The 26656-nt window shown below is 45.4% G+C and overlaps 2 protein-coding genes across 4 annotated transcripts in view; one reads left to right on the top strand and one right to left on the bottom strand.

Moving 5' to 3' along the window:
• The first annotated feature begins 229 nt into the window (after positions 1 to 229).
• On the top strand, positions 230 to 14037 carry LOC142767242 (uncharacterized). 3 transcript variants are annotated; one of them, XM_075868520.1, is made up of 3 exons: positions 230 to 357; positions 9334 to 9480; positions 12236 to 14037. In XM_075868520.1, exons 1-3 carry the CDS (start codon positions 312 to 314, stop codon positions 12472 to 12474), a joined length of 432 nt encoding a protein of 143 aa, XP_075724635.1. In that variant the 5' UTR covers positions 230 to 311; the 3' UTR covers positions 12475 to 14037. The 3 variants fall into 3 exon arrangements, with proteins under 3 accessions (XP_075724635.1, XP_075724638.1, XP_075724636.1); XM_075868523.1 differs by having other exon boundaries at positions 9334 to 9443; XM_075868521.1 differs by lacking the exon at positions 230 to 357 and adding an exon at positions 2481 to 2721.
• A 5713-nt stretch (positions 14038 to 19750) lies between these two features.
• The window catches only part of LOC142767241 (DNA topoisomerase 2-alpha-like), a 30637-nt gene continuing 23731 nt past the window's right edge, over positions 19751 to 26656 (bottom strand). Inside the window, exon 10 of the mRNA XM_075868519.1 lies at positions 19751 to 22664. Coding sequence (XP_075724634.1) covers positions 20936 to 22664 — 1729 coding nt within the window. The 3' untranslated portion in view covers positions 19751 to 20935. The remainder of the gene's footprint in view (positions 22665 to 26656) is intronic.

Below are 26656 nucleotides of genomic sequence, written 5' to 3' on the forward strand. Positions count from 1 at the left end.
GACCTCTCTGTCTGCATTAGTAATTAGAGAATAAAGTGTAATTACTTTAATGAATAACATAGACGGCATGCTATACACCAGAATATAGTGAGCTCAGCGCGTGCTGCCATATTTGAAAGCGCGTCGTGCCATCTGTTGTAAGCGTGGTGAAGCGACACCTATGTACTGTCACGAGAGCAGACGCTCCGCAAATCAAATGCGGAACGGCACAACCCGACTCAGGCTGAAAGGATGTTTCGCGCTCTTCCCCTCCTGGAATTTGGTGCTGACTTTGTGTGAAACGTCGAGGAGACCTTCCTTGACAGTCCGGAATGTGTACAGCACGTGCATTGCAGACTTCGGAAGCAACTTCATCAGGTACGTACTATTGCGATTGAAAGAAACGCGAACAGCGGAAGCCATTGCTTTTGACTCAGTCGCACTGCGGCGTGCGTTTGGCTGTGGCAAAGCAGAATTCGTGCCGTAAGTCGGCGTCAACGTAGCGCTAAAATCTCGTTCCAACTTGCGCTCATCCACTGCATGCGTTTATCATTTGCCACTCATGCCGGACACTCGGAACACACACGCATTCAGAAAGGGCCAATCAGAACGAAATTTTAAAATGCCACGATGACGCCGACCGAAAGCACAGATTCGCCTAGTGAGTGAAGCCATGCCGCAGTTCGACTGAGTCGAAAGCTATGATTTTCGTGCCGTTCACGTCCCTTTACATCGCTATAGTACGCCGTTACAATTGTATACGTGAGCGGTGCTTGCATCCACGCGTGAGTCGTAATATATCCTATTACTGGTATGCAGCCTGCGAAAAAGTACGGCAATGATTCGGTACCGCATTCTAAACAGGCATACTGCACGCAAAACGCTGCTGTAAAGCGAAACAGCTGGCGTCGCGCTTGAGTAAACGCAATAATTATATTTACTCGTGTACCTTTACTGGACCAGTAGTTTTTCCTACCGATTGCAATTATGTCCACTGGTGGCAGAGCTCGGCGTTTTTTTGTTGCGGATGGAAATCTGTGCAATCAGGATACACCACACCCGCACTCTTGCGGCGTCGTGTTGGGATCTTCACTGACAGCGCTTAGCAATATCTTATGCGTTCTGACATGCACATACGAATTTTGGCACGCGCACGCGCATACTCATTTCGGCATGCGCACGCGCATACGCGTTCTGACATGCGCACGCGCATACGAATTTCGACATGCGCACGCGCATACGTATTTTGGCATGCGCACGCACATACGAATTTTGGCATGCGCACGCGCATACGAATTTTGACATGCGCACGCGCATACGTATTTTGGCATGCGCACGCACATACGAATTTTGGCATGCGCACGCGCATACGAATTTTGACATGCGCACGCGCATACGTATTTTGGCATGCGCACGCACATACGAATTTTGGCATGCGCACGCGCATACGAATTTTGACATGCGCACGCGCATACGAATTTTGACATGCGCACGCGCATACGTATTTTGGCATGCGCACGCACATACGAATTTTGGCATGCGCACGCGCATACGAATTTTGGCATGCGCACGCGCATACGTATTCTGGCATACGCACGCGCATACGCGTTCTGACATGCGCACGCACATACTAATCATGGCATGCGCACGCGCATAGTCATTTCGGCATGCACACGCGCATACGCATATCTAAACTGCGTGGTGTTGAAACTGCGTAGTCATACATGCCAACAAGATCGGCAGCAAGCGCCTGTCGGCCGAGCATGCCGCCAAGGCGGCTGACCCCGCTCGTTTTAGCGTTTTAGCACCGTCCAGGAAGGTACCACTGAAGCTGCTAAATAACTGATAACGGTCCGACCATTCTCTGGACGCACTGGGATTGCGCTTTGAAGCATGCGTATGCGCACATGCCCAGAGGCATAGCGGATACATATTTGGATGGTTCGCACTACACTATCGCGAAGGCTTGCCGCTGTTCGAGTTACATTTGCCGACGATAATACATATTGAAAAAAAAAAAACAACGCGGGAGGTGCGCATGTCACCATTCACTTACAATTTGCTTAAACGCTCATGTGTCGTAAAACCGTAGAGATAAAAATTTGGGGACCCTTAAGGTTCACTGAGATTCAAAAAAAGCGCGTCCACTTTTGGCGGCACCACCCGTTAGTTGAACGGAGCGGCAGTGTTATCTAGCAGCGCTTGTGCAACGGCCATGACTCGTTATTTTGTTTTGCAACCGGTCACGCCGAAAGCCGACGTACTTTCTTTGGCTATCGGTTGATGGTGCTGTAGGCAGCCACGCGTTGGCATTTTCCCTTTTATTAAAATTAAGTGTACGTACACCTTCTCTTCACAGTATACACTGGGTGCATATCTCGCCGATAAGATGGTGACGAACTATATCATGACGTAATAGCGTGATCAGATTTGGCTGGAACGCATGCATGAATACCGAAGCAACACATAGTAAAAATAGTGTTATGCGCAGGTGGCGGACATCCAATTTTCCCTCGCTGCTGCGCATTTTGTAGGCGGCACTTCTCGGGCTTCGTGGAATGGCAATCGCCGCGATGTTCAGGCGCTCGGCTCGCGGTAGTACTAGTACGTACGAGTCGCGCTCCAGCTTTCTTGTGTCAGTGTGTACTTTACCAGGATGTATGACGTAACATACAAGGAACCGCGTCACCAGGAATTCATCGATGACCACTGTGAGCTTTGACTTCGTCATCGAAAAATTTGGTGAGCCCCTTCATTTGACATGCCGACGGGAGCTTGGGGCGTGACCGAACATCACTCGTTTTATATATTAGCTTAGCGAAACTGAGATTTAAGCTACTTTGCGCGTAACTTGAGCTGACAAGTTCCTTGGATCAAGCAGCCACTTCGGGTGACACAGGCGCGCGTATACACCTTTCAGGCTTAGCTTACAGTTATAGGCAAGGGGGTAGCTTTGTCAGGGCTAGCTGTGTCCGTGAACATATTTTAACACAGCGCACGACCACGCGGACACAATTGAAGAGACAAACCAAAGCGCTCACTCGCAAATGAATATTTAATTGAAAAAAAAAACATGAACGCAAAAGCAACACTTCAACCTCCACACCCACGTGATCACACCAAGGCAATAAACAGCAGATGAGCCGCCATTTTGAACAATGAAAAAACCTTGATAGATCCCACGTGTACTCTCCAACAGCATAAAGTTATGATATCGTGCTATAAAAGAACCTAAACACGCTATCTTGCTAGAAAGTGCCGCCACTATTACAAAGAACAAACAACACAAGCGCTTAACTTCAACTGAACGTTTAGTGCAAACGTCAGAGTTTATAAAGGGGGTGAAAAGAGAAAAAGAGTAAAAAAGGTAGACAACAAAAAGCACACGTGCCAGTCCCGTACATTGCTATCCGTTATTGTCTATATCAGCCCATCCAAAAAATTGCCCGCAGCTTCCCTCGGGGGAACACTGAGGAGGATGCGGAGCATATAATTGGTTAACGGGGTGTTAAAGTGCGACTTACTTGGGTCGATGGCTAAATTGGTTAACGTGGTTGTGAAATGGGGTGTTAAATTGCGACTTACTTGGGTCGATGGCTAAATTGGTTAACGTGGTTGTAGGAGGGGGTGTTAAATGAGTGAACACGTACACACGTATGCGAAAGGGCGGCGCTGGTCGAAGGGACGTCGATCATTGTGTTTGTGGATTCGTTGGAATTCATTTCACCGCGACCTTGGACGTCGACGCGCCGTACAAACCAACCGACGAGCGGCAACTGAGCGAGCGAGCGCCGACCTTGAGTATATATACAGCTCGACGGCGCATGCACTGTCAGCTGTTGAATGTTCTCGAAGCGCGACGCCACATGCGCGTCCACTGGAGAATCAGGAGAATTGTAGATGTCGAACGCGGTGTGTAGAGGAGGAAGGGTGCACAGATGGTGGAGGAGTGAAGCACGCGCGGTGTGTAGAGGAGGAAGGGATGCACAGATGGTGGAAGGAGGAGGAAGCTTGCGGACGGCGCCGCACTACAAGCCTCGAGTATTAGATGCTCCGCATCTAAAAAACATAGTTCTTTCCACGTGAGCGAGATAGAGGGTGCACTAACACACTCAAAATCATCACGTGTCATTTCCGCCGCTTCTACTATCAAATGGGTTATAATAAATCTCTGTCCCGATATAACACGCACGTGTTATCGAAATAAGGCACACAGCCGCGTTCGGAGTGTCACAGGCAGACAGGCCTCTACCGAGATATTCTGCGCGATCATATCTACATGGAATGCGACTCAACAAACCAGAAGAAGAATAAATGGCGTGAATTGGGGGGCCTTATGACCTGCGAAACGGAACGTCTTTGGTCAACAGTACTGTCGCAGCTCAGGTCCAAGCGCCGACCGAATAAACCTGCTGAGGGCAACATTATTCACACCACGGATGACGTCGTTCTTCCTGAATATGTGAAAGAGATGTTAAGACGAGGTCCCAAGTACGCTGTTGAACCAAGACTTGAAGCGGCTAAGCTCCTGTCTCTTGTGAGAAAACTTCCTGGTTGTGCTCCGGATTGTGAAAAGGATCGGTGTATTTCCGAGGGCGTTGATGTGCTTGAAAAGTTCAGGCCCAAGCGTCAAGTGTTGCCCATAAGGAAGGTGGTCACATACCTCAAAGAGTCGGGACTTTGTGTCATTCCTTCTGACAAAGAAGGTGGGTTCTGTGTTTTCCCGAATGGTTCTTTTTTTTTTTTTTTCAAAAATCGCAAGTGGCGTTTGAGTTGGTATTTGATATTAAGCCAAAGGTGTCACTCAAATCTGTTCGAACAGCTGCAAAAAACTTGTGCAACAGCCTTCTATTGTATGATTTGGCTAAACATATCATGAAAACAGATAAACTGGGCTTAGACATGTTCTTTAGTTGCAAGACGCACAAAGATGGAATGCCGTTCCGGGTAATTTCGGAACAAGGTTCTTGGCAAAAAAATGTGGCGTTTTTTCTACAGGAAAAGCTGAATCTCCTTCAAATTAATGACCCATTTCACACCAACAATTCTGAGCAGATTGTGAATTTTTTGCTATCGAATGCCGAAACAGTCGTTAAGGCGTTGCCCATAGATGTGAAAGATTTGTACTATTCTTTACTTCATGAAACGTTTCTAGAATTTGTCGAGCAGTGCATACTCGAGCATGGTGCGGTGACCTTTCAGAACACTTGTGGTATGTCAGTGAGAGGTTTTCTGGATTTACTAGCTTTATACTTAACGTCCACATTCCTTATTTGGAATGGGAACACCTATATCCAAAAACAGGGTATTTGTATTGGTTCGGCTATTGCATCCGTCCTTAGTGTTATTTTTATGGCCCACTTAGATCGATTAATTGATAAGAGGTTGTCGGGAACTAAAGTTTTAAAGATCTTCAGGTTTGTGGATTATTTTTTTTTTCAAGTGTGATGCCAAAGAGTTTCAAAGTGTTGCTGTTTTGACACTTGTAGTTTTTGAGACAGTTTGTCAGCCTCTGTAAGTAACACATGAAGTGCGCTATGGTGATACACTCATGTTCCTAGATCTTTCGTTGCAATTTCAGGATGACCACGTTTGTTGGCTTTATGAGCCCAGGAGCAAAAAAAAAGCAATTATTGCCTTTCTCTTCTGCCCATACCAAAGTAGTAAAGAGGTCTGTTGCACGAATGTGCCTTTTTAATTCGTTGTAGAAGTCGTGTTTTCACCTCATGAAGAAGAGCTTTAGGCAACAGGTTTTGCGACTGAAGGCAGCAGGTTACCCGCAACGAATGGTTATAAGCGTCGCTGAATCGCTACATAGGGACCTAAAGAAACAAAATAGGCAGCGTATTAACACTTCCCTGCAGCAGCGTAAGAGAGAGAAAGGAAAGACCGGGAGGTTAACCAGATATTGGCATCTGGTTTGCTACCCAGCGCTGGGGGCGGGGAAGTAGGGGCAAGAAAGAGGGGATAGATAGAGAAAAAAAAAAAAACGCATGCGCACTCATGTGACAACGAAAACACACACAGGAAGGGCGTCTTAGCTACAAGCGTTCAGTAAGGCCGGTCGATCACAAAAAGAGTAGTAGCGCTTTCAGGGCCTTCTTCTGTGAAGTTGCATCTTGTCGATATTGTAGAATTCCTTGTTCCGGCAGAGGTTGATTATCTAATTTGTTGAGTTCCTTGCGAAGGCATAGTCGTTGTTTACTATACGCTATGCAGCAGCGTAAAACGGCTGTTGTCCCCTATATCCATAGTGTGGCACACAATCTTAAGAAGATTGGTAACAAGGTGGGCGTCTGAGTGGTCATGTCATCTCCGGAAAAAACTGTAGAATATGTCACAAAACTTGTCCTGTTTCAAACGAAAAGAAAGGTTGCCAAATTAAGCATCGCAATAAATATGTTGAGTGTGCACAGTCGGTTGTTTACAGAGTGCCCTTGTCATGTGGTCTTGTTTATGTGGGAACAACTGAAAGATGCATTAATGAGAGGCTAAAAGAGCACCACAATAAAGTGCAGAAGGGTACCGATGGTTACTTGGCGATTCACTGTAAGGAGTGCGGTTGTGTGCCTTATTTCGATAACATGTGCGTGTTATATCGGGACAGAGATTTATTAACCCGTTTGATAGTAGAAGCGGCGGAAATGACACGTGATGATTTTGAGTGTGCTAGTGCACCCTCTATCTCGCTCACGCGGAAAGAACTATGTTTTTTGGATGGGCTGATAGACAATAACGGATAGCAAAGTACGGGACTGGCACGTGTGCTTTTTGTTGTCTCCCTTTTTTATTCTTTTTCTTTTTTCACCCCCTTTATAAACTCTGACGTTTTCAATAAACGTTTAGTTGAAGTTAAGCGCTTGTGTTGTGTGTTCTTTGTAATAGTGGCTGCGCTTCCTAGCAAGATGGATCCTTACCAACTGGCCCGATACAATTGTTTACTAACCACGCTATCATGTAGGGCTATAGGAGACATTGTTCGCCCCTTTTTTTTATATTATAGGATTCAATTACTCTCGGCTGCTGACCCGCAGGGCGCGGGTTCGAATCCCGGCTGCGGCGGCTGCATTTCCGATGGAGGCGGAAATGTTGTAGGCCCGTGTGCTCAGATTTGGGTGCACGTTAAAGAACCCCAGGTGGTCTAAATTTCCGGAGCCCTCCACTACGGCGTCTCTCATAATCATGTAGTGGTTTTGGGACGTTAAACCCCACATATCAATCAAGGATTCAATTACTTTACGTGTGGTTTGATCTCTGTGTGTTGATATAACTTTTGCTGCATGAAAGATAGGTGCGCGACGGCAGTGCGCAACATGTTGGGGCACATGTGAGTATATCATCATCATCAGCAGCAGCAGCAGCCTGACTACATCCATTACAGGACAAAGGCCTATCCTATGTTCCACCAGTTAACTCGGTCCTGTGCTTGCTGCTACCAATTTGTACCCGCAAACTGCTCAATCTCATCTGACCACCTAACCTTCTGTCTCCCCCTAACCCGCTTGCCTTCTCTGGGAATTCAGTTAGTTACCCTTAATGACCAGCGGTTATCCTGCCTACGGGCTACATGCCCGACCCATGTCCATTTCCTGTTCTTGATTTCAGCTATGATATCCTTAACCCCCGTTTGTGCCCCAATCCACTCTGCTTTCTTCTTGTCTCTTAAGGTTACACCTACCATTTTTTCTTTCCATTGCTTGCTGCGTCGTTCTCAATTTAAGCTGAACCCTCTTTGTGAGTCTCCAGGTTTCTGCTCCGTAGCTAAGTCCAGCAAGATACAGCTGTTATATACCTTCCTTTTGAGGGATAGTGGCAATCTACCAGTCATGATCTGAGAGTGCTTTCCAAATGTGCTCCACCCCATTCTTATTCTCCTAGTTACTTCAATCTCGTGGTTCGGCTACGCGGTTATTACCTGTCCTAAGTGGACATAGTGTTTTGCAACTTGAAGTGCACTATTACCTATCTCAAAGCGCTGCTCTCTTACGTGGTTGTTGTACATTACTTTCGTTTTCTGTAGATTAATTTTAAAACCCACCTTTCTGCTCTCCTTGTCTAACTCCGTAATCATGAGTTGCGATTCGTTCCCTGAGTTACTCAGCAATGCAATGTCATCGGCCAAGTGCAGGTTACTAAGGTACTTTCCATTAACTCATATTCCTAACTATTCCCATTTTAGGCCTCTGAAAACCTCCTGTAAGCACGTGGTAAATAGTATTGGGGAGATTATATCCCTATGCCGTACACCTTTCTTGATTGGTATTCTGTTGCTTTCTTTATGAATCGCTATGGTAGCAGTTGATGCCCTGTAGATTTCTTCCAGGATGTTTATATATACTTCATCGACGCCCTGATTCCGCCGTGTCTGCATGACGGCTGTTATTTCTACTGAATCAAACGCCTTCTCGTAATATATGAAGGCTATGTATAGTGGTTGGTTATACTCTGAGGATTTCTCTATTACCTGGTTGATAGTATGAATGTGGTCAATTGTTGAGTAGCCTGATCGAAATCCTGCTTGTTCCTTTGGTTGATTGAATTCTGTTTTCTTCACTTCATTGCTCCACCTAACAGCTTGCTGCCCTTGGCCAGGCCTTCCTCCTCTTGGTGTTCGTCGCACCGGTTCTGTTTTTTTCTCTTACGCTCATGTTCCCCAACCAACCTTATTCGTATCTCGTGTTTTCTTTATCGATTTCACTGATAGTGCGCTTGATAAGTAGGCCGGTATTCGCTAATCAATCTAGTAGTGACCTTTTGCACGGTTACCATTTTGGCTTCCTTATAACAAACATAGAATCATGTTCAGAAACATAAAAAAAGACATCAGTATAAGTTTGTTTTGTGAATAAGTCCTTTAATGTTTACTACGTTGCCATTACCGCGCTTTGTTGCAATTCACTCAATGTTTTCCTTGGTTGGGCCTGTCATTCTGTTTTATCGCATCTCTTTTGGCGTATAACTAAATCAAGCGAAGGTGGGATTGAAGTTGGCAGTACATTGCCATAATAAAGCGAGGTTGTCTCAGCCTCTTGGCAAATGTTCTGGGAATTTACAGTACTAGTACTACGTGCAACTTATAACACCGCTTTAAAAAATTATAATGAATATAATACTAATGCCACAATTGCTCCAGCCTTAAGCTCATAAAATCAGTCTGTTATCTACTCTGGATACCTGCGAACTTCATCTCTTGAAAAATGTGGCAGCATCTATATTTGGTCACTGTGTCATGTGACGGCCTCTTGAACTTCGCGTTAAAACTAGATATCGGGGTCTGTCGCCAACTATAGTGTAACAGTGAAGCAGGTGCGCAATGTCTCACAGTGATTAAATGGAGTTTTTTTTTTTTTCTAGCTTGCCAACCTCTGCGTCTGGTGCATGCGACGAACAAGCTCTCGGATTCTTTGTGTACGTCATCCGGCCTTTGTCTCATGAACTCCTTCGGTCAAACATCCTTCAGAAGAGTAATGGAACTCTCTACATGGTGGTGCAGTGGCTCGCGCAAGTACATTATTTCTTTTAGGGGCGAAGCTCCTTAAGGCGTGGGCTGTGCGTCCCCTGTATGTAGCCACCTCTCGTTTAGTTCTTGCAGTGTCCACTAGATGGCGGTACCGTCTCCCGTATGTCGCCTCCTCTCGTTTAGTTCTTGCAGTGTTCACTAGATGGTGGCACCGTCTCCTTCATGTAGCCACCTCTCGTTTAGTTCTTTCAGTGCTCACTAGATGGCGGGACCTGTAGCTGATGATGAAAAGATGCAAGATGTTATAAACTAGACGGTGGTACTTGTAGTTGATGATGAAAGATGCGAGATGTTATAAAATAGGAATGATGTCACATATGGCACGTGTCATTGGTAGAAGGCAATCGTTCGATTTAGTGCGGCGACGTACGCGAGGGGGAGCATTGTAATAAAATCGAATAGGCAAAATGTACGGAAGATTCATGGTTTACCAGGTTTTCCTCCAGAGCTTCGCCCACTCATCATCATTCACTTCGTGGATATGGCGGCATTTTCTATTTTGATGACTGCTTTTGCAGGCTATGTGTTCGCGCGCCTTCTTGTAACTTAAAAAAGCATAGCACATATATACGTAATCAGACATCGCATTTATCACGCAGGCTTAGTGGACTGCAGTTCTCAAGAGGTAGTACTGATGACCCTGTTCTGCTTTTAATCAAGTGAAAGACGGGTTGAAGTTGGGATATCAAGCCTTCGCGTAACAGTGTTCTGCAGCATTGGGGACGATCATCTCTTCAAATGCAGTCTTACTTGATTGGGTTAAAGGAGACTAATGATAGATTTTCAAAGCGTGTGTGTGGGCAGAAAAACGCACCTGTGTACCTGTGCGACTGCCACACGTGTCTACGTGATTTCGTCTGTAAAGTAATAAGAATCTTGTAAAAACAATTTGCTGATCTTATCAGTATAAATAAAATTCTCGGCCTCCTTGCTCATGGATACACAGCTGGCAAGAAAAATTTTTTACAGCAACAGCTCCATAAAAGTAGAGTGCCTTGACTTATCAGTCCATAAAATGGTGGGAACACCATAAAAACTGGCTCTTTTCAGGCTTCTCTTGGTCGCATCACCGCTAATTGAGTCCTGATGTGAACCAGGTGAACTTCTTGCTGTTAACAAAGCTTTAGAGAAGCCTGGAAAGTCTGTTCTGATGGTGTTCTCACCATTTATTGGACAGAAAGTCAACAACAAGTCTCGTTACTTTCTGCGAGCTTTCACAGCATGGAAATTGCACTTAAAGGGGTGCATAACTGCCATGACATTTTGAAGACATTTGTTATGTACTAACCAGCTGGATCAATTGATTCTTTTTAACAGGCCCAGTTTCTTTAATTTGTGGACGAACCCTTTCTATTCCTGCAATTTCTATTTAAGTACCTTCTGTTGCTTTTGCTACAACCTCGTGTATCGCAGTGTAGAATTATAAGGTTATTGTAGATATGTTTTGACCTGCAGTGTAGATCAAATTCCAGGACTGTACATACTAACCACTTTTGTCATGCTATGTACTTAGTGGATAGCAGGCAATAAAATTTTTAATACGAAAAACCTTTAACTGACCCTGAACCACTTGACCACCTCGTCTGGATTGAACACACCAGTGCACATGGAGACATATGGGGCATTTGGGGGTATGGTATATTTTATACACTGTGGAACTGAATTTCTGCTCTTAACAAATTTTGTAGATCGCGAAAGCTTCCAAAGGCTTTAAGTAGTTGCTATTTCAAGGTTAAGCAAATATTTGGGCTTGTCATATGTAGTGTCCCCCGTAAACCTGCGTTATTTGCACCTTACCAAACGAATGAATACAACCAAGACAAGGAAAGCATGGTGGACAGCATTTGTTCTTAACTGCAGTGCAATATATATTGAAAGATTGTTGGAGTGGATAAAACAGCACCTGCTCCATCTATGGGACAACACTCAAGAACCTTCAAAATAAATTTTAAAGTAAGAGCTGAGCTTGCTCAATATACATTCTAAAAGACGGGCCATGTAAACTAAAACGCACGAAGAATCAAGGCAAACAAACACTTGGGTCTTCAAAGTAAACGTCGAATTCAATGAGCGTCCACTTTTGAGTGTCACTCTCCTCTGCGCTTCCGCTCAAATAGAAGTGTAGACGTATGAAAAGGATGGCTAGTGCGATTTTTAGTCGCCAGAGGGTGTTGCGAGGAACGTGTCCTTATAGGGGCGTTACGTGTCATTTGCACGACAGGGCCGCTAACTTGATCTATTCACACGTCCAGGTCACTATTTCTGCTACGAATGAAAGAATGAAGAAACTTTATTTTAAATCTGGCAGTTTCCTTCAAGCGCAGCGAGGGGGGGGGGGGGGGCGTAACCCCTGTGTTTTCCCACGAATCAACAATTTTGTTATCTGTCCTAGAGACTCATTTCTTTGTTAAATGCAACAAAGTAAACTTACAAATCAGCACAGAAAAGGCATAGGAGAGGTTGTTGTCTTTAATTTGCTCCAATTGACATCATAATTTATATGCTGCAGTTAAAGCGGAGGAAAAATCACCCTTTCTATCCATGATATTTAAAATCCGCAACATTCGAATATCGCGTCTGATGCTTTCCCAATTCTAGAAAAAATTGCGTTATTTCGTCAATTCATAGACTAAGCGGAAATCCGGCATTGCTTCAAATATTGTCCCCCGTGAAATTGTGTTGCTGTGTGTATCGCGTATATGCGCATCTAAACATCGAATCTCTGTGTCTTTGCAGTTTCGCGACCCCTGATCCCACCTGTTGGATGCAGTGACCAGACCCGCATCACCTTCCGTGTCTGGCCTGTGCCTTTCGGGTGGGCCAGACAATCCTCGAGATACCTCTGCCCTGTGGCCGTAGTGTCCAATCTTCCACGAGGATTCGCCTCCTGGTTTCTGCCTCTTCCTTGCCTTCTGGAAAATGCATCGTGCAAGAAAGCCCATCACTATCGCCTGCCCTTCCTTCAATCTGTGTGAGGATCACTCTGTTATGCGCACTAGTGGATGAAAAGTAGGCAACGGACTAAACATCCCATTACCCCCGCGAAGATCTCTGGATCTACCCTGGCCTGCACATCAAACGCTACGTCAATGGTCTATCATCGTACAGAGCTTTTTGAAGAATAGAACACAGTGTTTTGAGCTACTATGCCAAGTATGTTGGACCCGTATCGTTGATTAAATTATGCAAGTATAATTTTAGTGCAACATTTCACCATCGTGCAGTCGTATTTACCACCATATACGAATGCAGTGAGATAGACTCATCTGCGTGTTTTGTTAGCCATAATAGAGGCGTCCATTCACACTGTGTAATGCAGTAACATATTGATGCACTTTTGCTTTCAACTGCATGGCAAGCTGGGCAATATATGATATGAATTCATCTATCCGTGTGGCAGAGAGACTTCATTCTTCCATGTGTGCAACTGTCCATGTGTGCAACTCAAGTCCGTGCTTCCTTTGGTCGGTCTTGAGGTAATTGTACGGAAGGACTCGGAACTTTCTCGTTTGTCCAATCAAGCTGTTCAGCTGAAGCATCGTCAATCATGACGTGGTAGTCTTCGCTTATTTGGAATCGGTTTGTTTCAGGCGTCCTGGTTGGTGGACGTCCGGATCATTGTTATATAGTCCAATGCTGACACTTGGTCCCCTCATTATGGTCTACCACTTCATCTAACTACCCGTTACACCTTCCTGTCTGTTTCTGCTGACACTAAAGGCCTATGCTCTACAACTTGCCAATCAAGTTGGCATGCTTTGATTTTGTTTTGCCCTCTTGGTGAACATGTAAGAGCATCAATGTGCCAAAAAACGCGCAATTTCACTGGGGGAGTATGGGGGGGGGGCATAATTATGGTAAACAAAAACTTGCATTATGATGGGAGTCTGTTTCGGCATTTACCTAGTTACCCTTTTATATTGGTTGGTTACTGCAGTGTTCTTCTACATGCTTCTGTAGAAAGCGTATGCAGGGGCGAGTGCACATTAAGCACCGTGCGGTAGCGATATGATGTTCTGTACTTATTGAGTGACGACTGCTTAAATGTCTGTGAAGATTTAGAATGGTCATAAAATATTATTCAGGAAATCAGGCGTACTGTCTGTTTGGCGCAGTTTGATTGTTCTCGGAGCTATTTTTTTTTTTTGCCAGATTGGTTTTCTCCGAGCTATAAATGTGCACCGTTGTATTTACGTAACAAATATAATGCAGTGAATTCATTTTCTGAAATCTGGTAATTACTATAATCTGATACAACTCCAGAAAACTGCAGAAGCCCCGCCCAGATGATCGAAGCACGACAGCCGGTCACCTCGGTGACTAAAGATATAATCCTGCCCATTCACTCGGCAATGTTCTCAAAAGGCGAAGCCACCCGCTGTCCGGCTCTTCACGTCTGCCTGTATCGCTCACCTATTTGTGCATGCTCTCTTGTATCTGCCTTTTAAGTTGCATTCGATGTTCTAGTAAGGTACAAAGTTTTATTTGAATTCTAAATTAGGGCGACATCATTCAATAAAAACGTTCAGAAACATTGAGCAGTGTCAGATTGCTTGTTATTTCCTGTTCTGCACATCTGCAGCTGTACAATGTTCCTTTCTAGTATCGCTCCTCATTTACCGAGTACTTCTAGGTATTTGCCATTTTTTGTATTGCACTTCCTTTGGCTAAGACATATCATATTGGACTGCTATGTTCATAGTGCTACCGCTTCTTGCCACTTAGTAAATTGTCAATTACCATGTAGGTACTATATTTATTCAAGTTTTTCAATTGCATTTTTACAAAAGTTGTGCTGTTGTGTTTACTTGCATTCTTTCGGTTTTTGCAAACAAATTTTGTGGTTGCTCTAATATTTCAATTAAAATTTACATTGTGTACTGTTATCTTTCTTAGTGCTGACTGGTGTTTAAAGGGACACTAAAGTCAAATAACAATTTACGTCAGAGTGAAAGCTCAATGCATTATAATATCTAAAACTACAATATTATCAACAACAGTGTCCTACTTACCGAGAAATTAAGGTAAATGCACAGGAACACATGCGCCACAGTAGGACATTCTAAAAATGATCCTGATGACATCAGACGATGCGCCTACAATTATTCACTAGTAATCGATCTCGCTGCACTAAATAAAGTCGCAATAAAATGCTGCTCGTTCGTTTCTGTTTCATTCATGCAAAAAAGAACCGCCGGACGTTGCAATGGGGAATGGCGCGAGTGGTTCGAAAATTCAAATTTTGCGCAGCTAAACTGGACTGGTCGAGTCATCTAGTGTGGTCAAGTTGAACCAAAACAAGTGTGTCATTTTGGAGCCAATGGCGGAAAATTTATCAATGGCCACTGTTGCTAGTGTGGCTCAGCTCCTTCCGTTCTGCTGCTACTAGTGCCGGTGGCCGAGCAGTAAAGCCGGCCAACGTTGTGCACTATAACAGTGACTTGAGTCGGTCCGCTATTGAGGCGGGTGATTTGAAATGCGCAAACCCCATGTGGACCACTAAAACGTTATTTTATTTCAAAACAGGCTCTTTCTTGGCACAAAAGTAGCACTGCGAGGTTTCTGGACCACTATTTCAACAATCAACGTCGACTTAAAAGTCGCACTTTAGTGGTCAAAGGGACAGTGAAGGCTTCTCTGCACAATCGAGCTTGCCGTAACATTCAAGGAAGTGAAAGGTGCTGCTTTATATCAGTGCATGTCAATTATTAACAAGGCATCGTAGGTATAGATTGCTCAAGTGAACCACACATTCACAAGACACAAGTTCGGTAAATGGAAGTTTGACTAGATTACTATTCTTAACACGGTGCGTTGCTAGAGTCGTTTCAACAAGTCTTCTATTCTTTACAAACGTGGGGGAGGAAGAGCAGAGTCTTCAAGACATGGCAGCTTGTCAAAACGTTTACCCCTGATGTGTTAGCTTCACCTCACTAGCGGGCGATAACTGGTTAAAAAAATTTAGGTTCCTATCACTCCCGATAAGGCTTAACTTTTGTCTGGCATCACACCTTGTTGCCCTGTGGCTGCTATGCGTAGTTTCAGAACTAAAGTGCCCCTGATGTGTTCGCTTCGCCTCACTAGCTGGCGAACAGCAGTTAAAAATTTTAGGACCTTATCACCCCCGATAAGGCTCAACTTTTGTCTGACGTCACACCTTGCAGCGGTGGCCCTGCTACGCGTTCTCTCCGAGCTGAAAGTTCCCCCGGTAAATTGGCTTCACTGCACTAGATGCCCAAAACAGGCGAAAAAGTTTAGGCTCTTATCACCCCCGATAAGGCTAACCTTTTGTCTGACGTCACACCTTGCGGTGATGCCTAGCCACACGTTCTTTCTGAGCTGTAAGTTTCGCTGGTGCGCTGGCTTCACCACACTAGATGCCCAAAACGGTCGAAAAATTTTAGGCCCTTATCACCCCTGATAAGGCTCAACTTTTGTCTGACGTCACACCTTGCAGCGGTGGCTCCGTTACGCGTTCTTTTCGAGCTGAAAGTTCCTCCGGTAAGTTTGCTTCACCGCAGTAGATGCCCAAAACAGCCGAAAAAGTTTAGGCCATTATCACCCCTGATAAGGCTAACCTTTTGTCTGACGTCACACCTTGCAGTGATGCCTAGCCACACGTTCTTTCTGAGCTGTAAGTTTCGCTGGTGCGCTGGCTGCACCACACTAGATGCCCAAAACGGTCGAAAAATTTTAGGCCCTTATCACCCCTGATAAGGCTCAACTTTTGTCTGACGTCACACCTTGCAGCGGTGGCTCCGTTACGCGTTCTTTTCGAGCTGAAAGTTCCTCCGGTAAGTTGGCTTCACCGCAGTAGATGCCCAAAACAGCCGAAAAAGTTTAGGCCATTATCACCCCCGATAAGGCTAACCTTTTGTCTGACACGCCTTGCAGCGATGACCCAGCCATGCGTTCTTTCTGAGCTGAAAGTTTCTCTGGTGCGTTGGCTTCGCCACAGTAGCTGCCCAAAACAGCCGAAAAATTTTAGGCTCTTATCACCCCCGATAAGGGTCAACTTTTGTGTGACGTCACATCTTGCAGCGGTGGCCCAGCTACGCGTTCTTTCAGAGCTGAGTTTCTCTAGTGCGTTGGCTTCGCCGCAATAGATTCCCAAAAGGGCCGAAAATTTTTAGGCCCTTATCACCCCTGATAAGGGTCAACTTTTGTGTGACGTCACATCTTGCAGCGGTGGCCCAGCTACGCGTTCTCTCCGAGCTGAAAGTTCCCCCGGTAAGTTGGCTTCACTGCACTAGATGCCCGAAACAGCCGAAAAAGTTTAGGCCCTTATCACCCCCGATAAGACTAACCATTTGTCTGACGTCACACCTTACAGTGATGCCTAGCTACACGTTCTTTCTGAGCTGTAAGTTTCGCTGGTGCGCTGGTTTCACCGGAGTAGATGCCCAAAACGGTCGAAAAAGTTTAGGCCCTTATCACCCTTGATAAGGCTCAACTTTTGTCTGACGTCACACCTTGCAGCGGTGGCCCAGTTACGCGTTCTTTTCGAGCTGAAAGTTCCCCTGGTAAGTTGGCTTCACCAAGGTAGATGCCCAAAATAGCGGGAAAAGTTTAGCCGTTATCACCCCCGATAAGGTTTAACTTTTGTATGACGTCCAACCTTGCTCGTTGTGGCTGCTATGCGTTGTTTCGGAGCTAAAGTGCCCCTGATGAGGTTCACCGCTGCAAGCCTTGGCCCCGCCGCGGTGGTCTAGTGGCTAAGGTACTCGGCTGCTGACTCGCAGGTCGCGGGCTCGTGTGCTCAGAATTGGGTGCACATTAAAGAACCCCAGGTGGTCGAAATTTTCGGAGCCCCCCACTCAGCTGCAAACCTTCACGTCAGACAATAGTTGAGCCTTATCACGAGTGATAAACGCCTCAACTTTTTCGACTTCAACATTTTTTGAACATTTTCGACTTCAAATTTTCGGAGCCCCCCACTCAGCTGCAAACCTTCACGTCAGACAATAGTTGAGCCTTATCACGAGTGATAAACGCCTCAACTTTTTCGACTTCAACATTTGTTGCGGTGAAGCCACCACATCAGGGAAACATTTAGCTCGGGATGTTCTCCCCGAGGCCTCCCCCAATGCAAGGAGTCCTCCTTTCAATAAAGGCTTTTTTTTTTCTCGTGAATTCATATTGCAGAAGAGCAATTATGCTCGAGGTTTGCCGTATATCGAAATTTCATGAATCGACACGGGCTCCTCTCCCGGGAAACAAACACTGCCTTGCCTTGTCCAAGGACATTTCTCGCAGGGTCGAGATTCCCACTCCGCACTCTCTCCATATGCCAGCGTCGTAATACCGCTATTCAGGAACGCGAACACAGCATAACCTTGTTATCTAGCCACCATAGCCTTGTATAGTATAACAGCGGGTTGGGAACGAATGACGGAAGAAAGATAAATAGAACTAGGAAAACGGAAAGGGAAAAGATAGAAAGTAGACACGACACAAAGAAAAAGAGCAAAGGGTGGGGAAAATCCTTAGGACCAGCCTCGTGCCGCTTAAATAGTGGGAGAGGCGAATTTTATTTTTTGCAAAAGGCGTGACGTCAGGCTGAAGTCGAGCCTTGTCGTGAAAAACACGATAGAACCACAGAACACCTATACACTATAGAACCTTTTCGAAATCTGTAGCGGCTAAGCAAGCGCATTGGTTCAAGCTAATCAGTAAAGAAGGTCCATTACGTTGCAAGTTTTGATGACAGACAAAAGTTGGACATTATTATAGATGTTAAGCGCATCGCCTGCTTTCGACACCTATGGGTTGGGGACGAACATATCAGGGACAAAGGTGGACACGGGATTTCAACGCAATGCGACGAAACATTTCCAAATCAAAAGATTCCCTGCTTACCTTTTTTGGCTCTTTCACCAACACTCGATTTCAAATAAATGCAACGAAAACACTCCTAGATACCAAAATTTTATATTTTTAAAGTAACTTCTTTTTTTCTTGCAGAAATGCACCCACATTCGGTCTTTTTTTTTCTAAATTGCCACAAAACTTATCAAAATCAAAAAAAGCGAGATATGCAAAGGTTACAGCACAGAACACCTATATACTACCATTTATAGCCTTGCCTTATGGCACCAAAATGCACCCATATTTGAAAAGCCTAAATTTTTAAAGGCTTACCTTTTTTGTCCCAAATGTAACCACAACTGATTTTATTAAAACGCAACAAAATATTCCCAAATCAAAAAATATGTAGTTTCCAGAGGCAACATGATGACTCGGGTCCCACTTCCAGTGCAGAGTTTGGGGTGGCACAAGGGGTTTTGAAGCTTTGCAGGGCGACTGACAGAAACAGGCAAGTCGCACATGTACTCAAATATTTACGAAATGGCATTTTTTTAATGACAATGGCATATTTCTCAAGAGCCTAATTTGATAATTCCCAGTTTTAACAATGGTTTAACAGTTGGAATAGATGAATTACCTGAAGCGAATTTTTTTTTTTTTTTGAGCAGGATATTGTGCTAACAGAATGGCACAGGTTAAATATGGAGCATGAGGCCCATGTGCTCAGATTTGGGTGCACGTTAAAGAACCCCAAGTGGTCGAAATTTCTGGAGTCCTCCACTACGGCGTCTCTCATAATCATATAAGTGGTTTTGGGACGTTAAACACCAGATATCAATCAATTAAATGTGGAGCATGATGAATTGATTGATATGTGGGGTTTAATGTCCCAAAACCACCATATGATTATGAGAGACGCCATAGTAGAGGGCTTCGGAAATATCGACCACCCGGTGGAGCAAGATGAATGAACACTAACACCAAACACAAACATTCAATGTGAGCACCTAACGGTAACCATTTGGTGCTCACTTGCTCCCAGAGCACATTACAATATGTTAGCATAAAACAAAAGTGAAACTTTTTTTTTTTTTTTGCTGTTAGCATTTCGCTCCATTCTTGTTTGGATTCATGCTTAGGATGCTCACTCAAATTAAATATCAGCAATGGTACCATACTAGCACATTTTAAAACTTTTCTTGCATTTGTACACTAACATGTGCTTATTTTCATTAAATGAAGAGAACATTCTGTAAACATCTGTACAAGTAGCTGAAATATTCAGGCACCCATTACACTTGCAGGTTTTAAAGTAACATCTGAAGCTTTGCTGAAGGAACCACACAAATAATTGGCACCTTCTTGGTGGCTCTGACTGATTTAGGCAAAGAACATACTAGTATGAGCTTAAAAACATGACAATCGAGAGACAGGAGAAGCATACAATACGCACAAAACATTTATTGTATTTTACACTTAAAAACATAAAAACGCAATCCTTGCGGAAAAGCAACACGTAAATCGTCTTAAATATGTGCACAGACCTCCTTAATGCTCACTTTGAAACTTTAATGAAAGAATGCAATGCGCAAACACAATGCCTAGTGTGCCTTAACACAAAAAAGCAAAGTGACCATCACCAATATATGCTTCCGTTTTCTAAGAATCCTAGCACTTCACAAAGTAACTTGTCAGCATAACGCAAAGAAAATGGCATGGTATGGTAAAAATATGAAATGCCAGAGAAGTAGATTGTGCGGGGCGTTGCAGTACAGTGTGCTAGAAAGCTTTGGAGGGCAAACGGTAAATACGAATTAATCGTGCAGTGAGCAATCTACGAAAAATGTCATACAGTACAAACTCTCTCGAAATAACACATCACTGTTTTTTCGTATTCTCTATACAGAGGTCTTAGATAAACCAAAAACATCCCAAGTCCAGGCCTTTTTTCGAGCACAATACGTGATGCTTGTGTTAGAGTTTTAGTAAAGGAGGCGGCAATGAAACACTTACCTAAAATAATGAGTTATGTCTTGCACTAGATGCTATATTTACATAGTGAAAATACAGGATGCATCCCCACCGACGTTTTCATCATCACCCCGGTAAAAGAGATAAAATAAATGCAAACTTCCAATAAAAGCCATGTTCGTCTATGTTAGTTCTACCATATGTTTCAGTTCAAAGCTGCGTTCAACCGAAAGAAACAGTACAGAATTGTTATTTCCAAACCAGAAATCCGGCACCAAAGCGAAGAACATAAAACTGCTGATGAAATTTTGCTTCATGGCGAATCCGTCAAATGTAATGAAACCATTCTAAAGTTTTACATGCCGGCATTCAAAATGCACCACAATGAAGAACTCCCATGGAGCCACCCCTTCACCCACAAAGCCTTTCTAGTACACTCTGCCTACTTACTACAGATGAATGCTCACAAAGGTATCAGCATGAAATGAGAAAAGAATGAAAAGGGACACTAAGCGGAGTCGTCCTGCTCCGCAGGGTGAGGGGTGGAATGTAACAGGACAAATAACAACACAAGGTAATAAGAGATAAGATGGCAACACAACTAAAAGCAAAGGCATTGAATATGCTTAGCATGGGAAAACGAAGTGGAGGCATAATTTAGAAGTCATCGTCACTGCTGTCACTACCGAAGTTGTATTTGACCGGCGCTTTGGTACGGCCAGTGGTCAGCCGCGGTGCTACCGATGCTGCAACGTCCTTGTCCGACATTTTGTCGTCATCGTCGTCGTCAGACGATGCGGCTTTCTTCGACTTCTTTGCCGGCTTCGGCTTTTTTCGCGCTCCATCAGAATCTGAGTCTGTCGCTTTCTTCTTTCGGCTCTTGGGAGCTGCCGGCTTGCGTGCAGGAGCTGCCTTTTTGGGCTTGAAATCGTCGTCCATGTCAGATCCGTCAGAGCCGCTGCGAGCAGGCTTCTTCTTGGGCGCTGCAGGTTTACGGGCTGCGGGAGCCTTCTTGGGCTTGAATTCCTCCTCCACGTCTGACGCGTCCGAGTCACTCTGTGCTGGCGGCTTCCTCTTTGCTGGTGCTTTTTTGGGTGCCGGTTTAGGCGCCGCGGACGGTTCGTTGGCGGACCCGCTTCCTGCCTTTTTGTGTGATGCAGTCGCCTTCGATCCGCTCGCCGAACCACCTCCACCAAAGAGAGAGTCAAACGCCACCTCAGAGTTGTCCTTTCCACCCTGACTGCTGAGCCTCTTTGTCAGGGGTTCGAGGTTGCTATCACTGTCACTATCGAAAGCACTGCGAACACGACCGTTTTCCTGGCCGTCTTCTTGGCCGTCCTCTGTCGATGCCGTCGGTTCCGACGGACGAGACTCCTCCACATCTTCAAGCACGCCTTCATTGGCCCTCGTCTCACCCATGTCGTCGTCGTCGTCTTCCTCATCGCTGTCATCAACCTTGTACTTAGGGCGAGCCAGCGCCGCTCGTCGAGACGTTTGTCGCTCTGGAGGTATTTTGGGCCTCTCCTCGTCGTCGGACCCGAAGCTCATCACCGACTGCTCGTCGGACGAGTCCGATCCCGACCAACTGTTGCGTCGTTTCTTTGGTGTCCTCTTCTTCTCTCCGGTGCCCTTGGGAGCGCGCTTGCGCGGCGGCTTCGGGGGAGCGCCACCTTCGTCATCTCCTCCCCCACCTTCACTTTTTCCTTCTTCAAGCGATTTCTTCGGCTTGCGGCCAGGCCCAGCTCCCTTCTCCGTCTTCCTCTTGGCCTCCCAGTCTACTTTGGGTTCGACACGTTCTCCGAATGGTGATGGCTGCGTCTCGGCTTCCATTTTTTTTGAGCTGCTGCCCTTCACCCGGCCACCCTTGCTGGTTGCCAGCTTGAGACCTGCAGCTTTAGCCCCTGTCGAACTCTCATCATCTCGCTCAGCCTTTTCAACCTCATCCAATTTGGTCATAAATACGTCCAGGTCTTCCTCCCACAAGTTCTCTGGAGTCTTGCGACGAAGAGTCTCCACCTCAGCTCGCTTCTGGTCTCGCTTGGAAAGCAGGTCTTCCTTGCGCTCCCGCGTCAGGCTCCAGAGTGGCATGCCCAGGAGGTAGTTATAGCTAGCACTGCCACCATCCTTGTCCTCGTCTTTGTCTTCATCTTCCTCATCGTCTTGTGAATCCTGCTTGTCCTCTTGCTGGGTCTGCTGCTTCTTCCACTCTGCTATAGGATCCGGATCGTAGCCACGCTCGCGCAGCGTCAGGATCATCTCTTTACGGCGCCTGTTTTCTATTTTGATTAGATTGTCTATCTTCTCAAGGATGAAGCGTGCCTGGTTTTCCAGCTTCTTGGCCTCAGCCGACAACAGGCCCATCATGTATGCCTTGCGCTTCTTGTACCTGTGGGCAATGAGAGGCAGACAGGTGTTAGAATAACCATAAAACCCTATCGCTTAGCCACCCGGATCGCATAAGGTCATTATTAACAACCTGGCAAAAATAAGCTGGACAAAATTTTGAACTGGCATGCAGGCAATTTTCATAAACTACAGCAACTTTTCCTCAATGAATAAAAAATGAACCGCACTTTGACATCCATCCCGATGCCAGAACATTGAAAACTGATAAGCCTCACATAGCACTATACTCCATTTCATACATGAGCTGCAATGCTCTGGAAGTTATTTACCCTATTCACTTGCATAATGAATGCACTCGAATAATGAATGCACTCACATAATAAACACACCCCGAACTTCAGTGGCCAAAATTTTTTTTTTATTCCGCACGTAATAAACGCACCCCCTACATTCATCCGTTGCAGTTCCGCTAACCGACACATGGCGCCTCCTCGCCTGTTAGGCCTCTTCCATTTTCTATTATTACGCCAACCCCCATCGGCTCCCTCCCTCCTCCCCTTCACCCACTGCCAAGCGCCACTTTGGTTTTTCTTTTCATCGGTGCGTGGCACACTCTCAGTTTTTTCTTATTATCTGTGAACCACAGCACAGCTCCCGAATGGTGAAATGTAGACATTGTAGCTCACAAAACACATGAGTCAACGGTCGCATCCTGCAAATACGAAACTTTAAGGGGAGATGCGAGTAGAAAAATCGCGTTTTTAGCGAAATTTCTCGTATTTCTGATTTTTATTGCATTGTAATCTTCAAACCTTCTTCTTTCATGTGTGAAAATTTCAAAACTAAATTCGAACCGCAAAATGCAAAAAAATGTGTATGAAGGCATCGCGGTGGCTCAAAATTTTGTGAATTTGCACCGATATTGGCCATCTTTGACTGCGCGCTGCTCCCCGTCGCAGTGCCGCCCGCCATCGCGATTGGTTGGGAAAGTTGCGTCCGGCCTTCTTACAGCTCCGACGACCGCCAGTTTCGTACGTGGGCAAAAAAAAAAAAAAAAAGGCCTTTTTATCACGTGGTTTGAGCGGTTTGAAACGCACGGCACCCTAGCCACATCGCCATTGGCTACCGAGTCATTGTCAGCTGTGTTGGTGGCTGCCATCGGCATTTGGTCCGTCTGCTTTTCTGCGCGTCTACGCATATTTCCGCGATGACAAGCCCGAAAAAGTGCAACGTGAGACCGCAGAAGTTTCGAACGAAGCACAAGTTCAAGGGAAGGCGGCGTAAAGCGCCCCGAACGACGGCGACGAACGAGAACGCGCCTACCTGTGCTAGGCCTGACGGCGGCATCGACGAGTGCGCGAGCGACAGTGGCTGCGATGAAGGGATTGACGCTGCGCTTTCTTTCGTCAGTGCTTCGAAAAGAAGCTCGGCTTCTTTGAAAACGACGAAAGACAGCGCGATGAGGTTTGTGCAACGGCAGTTTTGTGCGACACCCTCTTGCTGACGGCACTTGTGGCAGGTGCAGCATGCCCTGCTTGCGGTATTCAAAAACTTGCCGTTCGGGAGCCGGCATAAAAGCGCAAGGGACTTTCGTCGCTCCTCGAACTTCATTGCGAAAACAGCGAATGCTCAGCGACTGTTCTTTTGTGCTCCTATACGTCACTGCGTGTTACGGCGGACGGCAGCAGCCGAGTGAGCCAACGGTACGACAGTGGGAGCTCCCGAGATAGTTTCGCTGTGAATGTGAAGGCGATGGTGGCTGCACGCGCTGTCGGCATTGGGCATGAGCAATTGTCGAGATTTCGCTCCATTATTTGACTCCCAAAGCCAATGCACCACCGAGGATCTTTTTCGATAGCAAAGAAGGTGCACACAGCTGCTATGGCAGCTGTGAGTGAAAACTTGCGCCGATCCAGAGAGTTGACGAAAGAAGTAGCAGGCGAAACTGATGTGGCTGTTATGTTCGACGGCACTTGGCAGAAGAGGGGCCACAAAAGCCACAACGGGATTGGCGCAGTTATCTCCTTAGATACTGGCCTCTGCTTAGACTTCGAGGTCATATCAAATTACTGCCTGAGATGCAGTAGGCACAAGGATATGGGCCCAGACGAGGAAGTGTGGCAGGCATTCCATGGCCCAGTCTGTGAAAAAAATGCAGACTATTCCTCCCATGCCATGGAAACGGAGGCTGCAATGCGCATTTGGCAGAGAACATTGACTTATGACACCCCACTGCATTTCATGACATTCTTGAGTGACGGTGACAGCAAAGCATATAGTGCAGTTGCAGAGTCAAAAGTCTATGGTGCTGTCAATATAGAAAAAGAAGACTGCACTAATCATGTGGCCAAGAGACTTGGCACCGCGCTACGGAAGCTGCATGTGCCATTACCACGAGGGCAGAAAATGAAAGAGCCAGCCATTCAGAAGCTCCGAACATACTATCAGATTGCCATAACAAGCAACAGGGGGAGTGTACGGGATATGTACACTGCAGTATGGGCTTCGTACTTCCACTCATGCTCTACTGCAATGCTGGCAGCCACAAGTTTTGCCCTGCAGGAACAGAGTCGTGGTGCAAACATCAACGCGCTGAAGCACTTGGTGAACCTGCACCACGCCACACACCTCTCCTGACAAAAGCACAGGGATTGGCTGTTTTGCCCATTTATAAGCGGCTAACGGATGAGAAGCTCCTTGCTCGATGCATCAAAGGGAAAACCCAGAACTCATCGGAATCCCTGAACAGCAAAATTTGGCTATTTTTGCCCCAAGACTAAGTTTGTCTCCCGAACGGTTGTCGAGACTGCCGCAGCTATGGCAATCCTGTGGTTCAACAAGGGTCATGCTACTTTCGAGCACATCCTGGAAGAGCTCAACATACTGCCATCTAGAGATCTAGTTACTTTCAGTGATTCCCGCGATGAGAGGCGCATCAAGAGAATGTCCGAGCGTCTGACAGCAGAAGCAAGGGCCCACCGTCGTCGTGGAGTGAAAAGGGCACGGCTAGAAGAGAGTGCTCGCAAGGACCGTGAGGGCACAACCTATGCTGCAGGACAGTTCTAGTAACTTGCAGTGCTTTTCAAAGTTCTGTTGAACATTATGGCCAAAAATTATGCATTTCTAACAACTCTGTGATAAAAAAAAAAAGGTTTCAAACTTTCAAATTCGTTTTTCTCCTTTTGCAGTTTTGTGTGATCTGTGCTTCTTATACATGCTAGTTCGTGTACTTAGAATTGTCATACCTCTATGAAATTTTGCACATAGCATGATGAAGGCCCATAGAGTGCAAGTATCTATTCAGATTGTCAGTGCTGCTTGATTATGTTTTTCAAAAATTACATAACATTGAAAGCCCTTGGCAACTAGAGCCATAGTTAATTTTTCTATTTTAATATTATTTATTATATTTCACTTTTTTACACACAAAATTTATAGCTTTTTGCACTCTACAGTTCCAAAGGATCATAGTCAGCTATATCTGCATGCTTTATCTCAAATTTTTATAGGTCAGAATTGTTGCATAACAACGGCCATAATTTTGCAGTATCTGACCTGCACAAAGAAAACCAAGCAATCTATCTACATGAAAATAAATGACATATTTGAAAAGAGGAGAAAAAACTCTATTAGCATGCCGATTTGTGCTAAATTCAGACTCTTATTAAAGAAAATCGTTTTTCGAGTAGCATCTCCCCTTAAGGGGACGCGGCTTTGGCATCGCGAAATTTGGCAAAAAAATCGATTTTCTGAAAATCTCATTTTCACATTCTGTGACCCCTTTTCTATCTAATATCGAAGTTTCGTCCCTGAAAACAACGTAGAAATGACGTAAAAAATTTTTATCGAAGCTAGGGTGGCGATGAATTTCACGAAAATTGCGAAAAAACAGCGTTTTTCGAACCGCGATATCTCCGCAACCACGTAACCTAGCGCCGCCATCTTTGTCTCTATGGATAGCGCGATTCTTCCGTTTCAAATTTGCCGCCTCGGCCGGCTGAACCAGGCAAGAGCAAGCCCACAGCAAGCCAA

This window comes from Rhipicephalus microplus, chromosome 7 (assembly GCF_043290135.1).
Source record: "Rhipicephalus microplus isolate Deutch F79 chromosome 7, USDA_Rmic, whole genome shotgun sequence".
Taxonomy (NCBI): Eukaryota; Metazoa; Arthropoda; class Arachnida; order Ixodida; family Ixodidae; genus Rhipicephalus; species Rhipicephalus microplus.

What these genes read in the sequence shown, in the direction of transcription:
- LOC142767242 (XM_075868520.1), top strand. Translation starts at nt 312, where the DNA reads ATGTGTACAGCACGTGCATTGCAGACTTCGGAAGCAACTTCATCAG. An exon ending in TTCGGAAGCAACTTCATCAG is followed by an intron (nt 358 to 9,333) that starts GTACGTACTATT and finishes TTTTTTTTCTAG; the next exon opens with CTTGCCAACCTCTGCGTCTG. An exon ending in ATGGTGGTGCAGTGGCTCGC is followed by an intron (nt 9,481 to 12,235) that starts GCAAGTACATTA and finishes GTGTCTTTGCAG; the next exon opens with TTTCGCGACCCCTGATCCCA.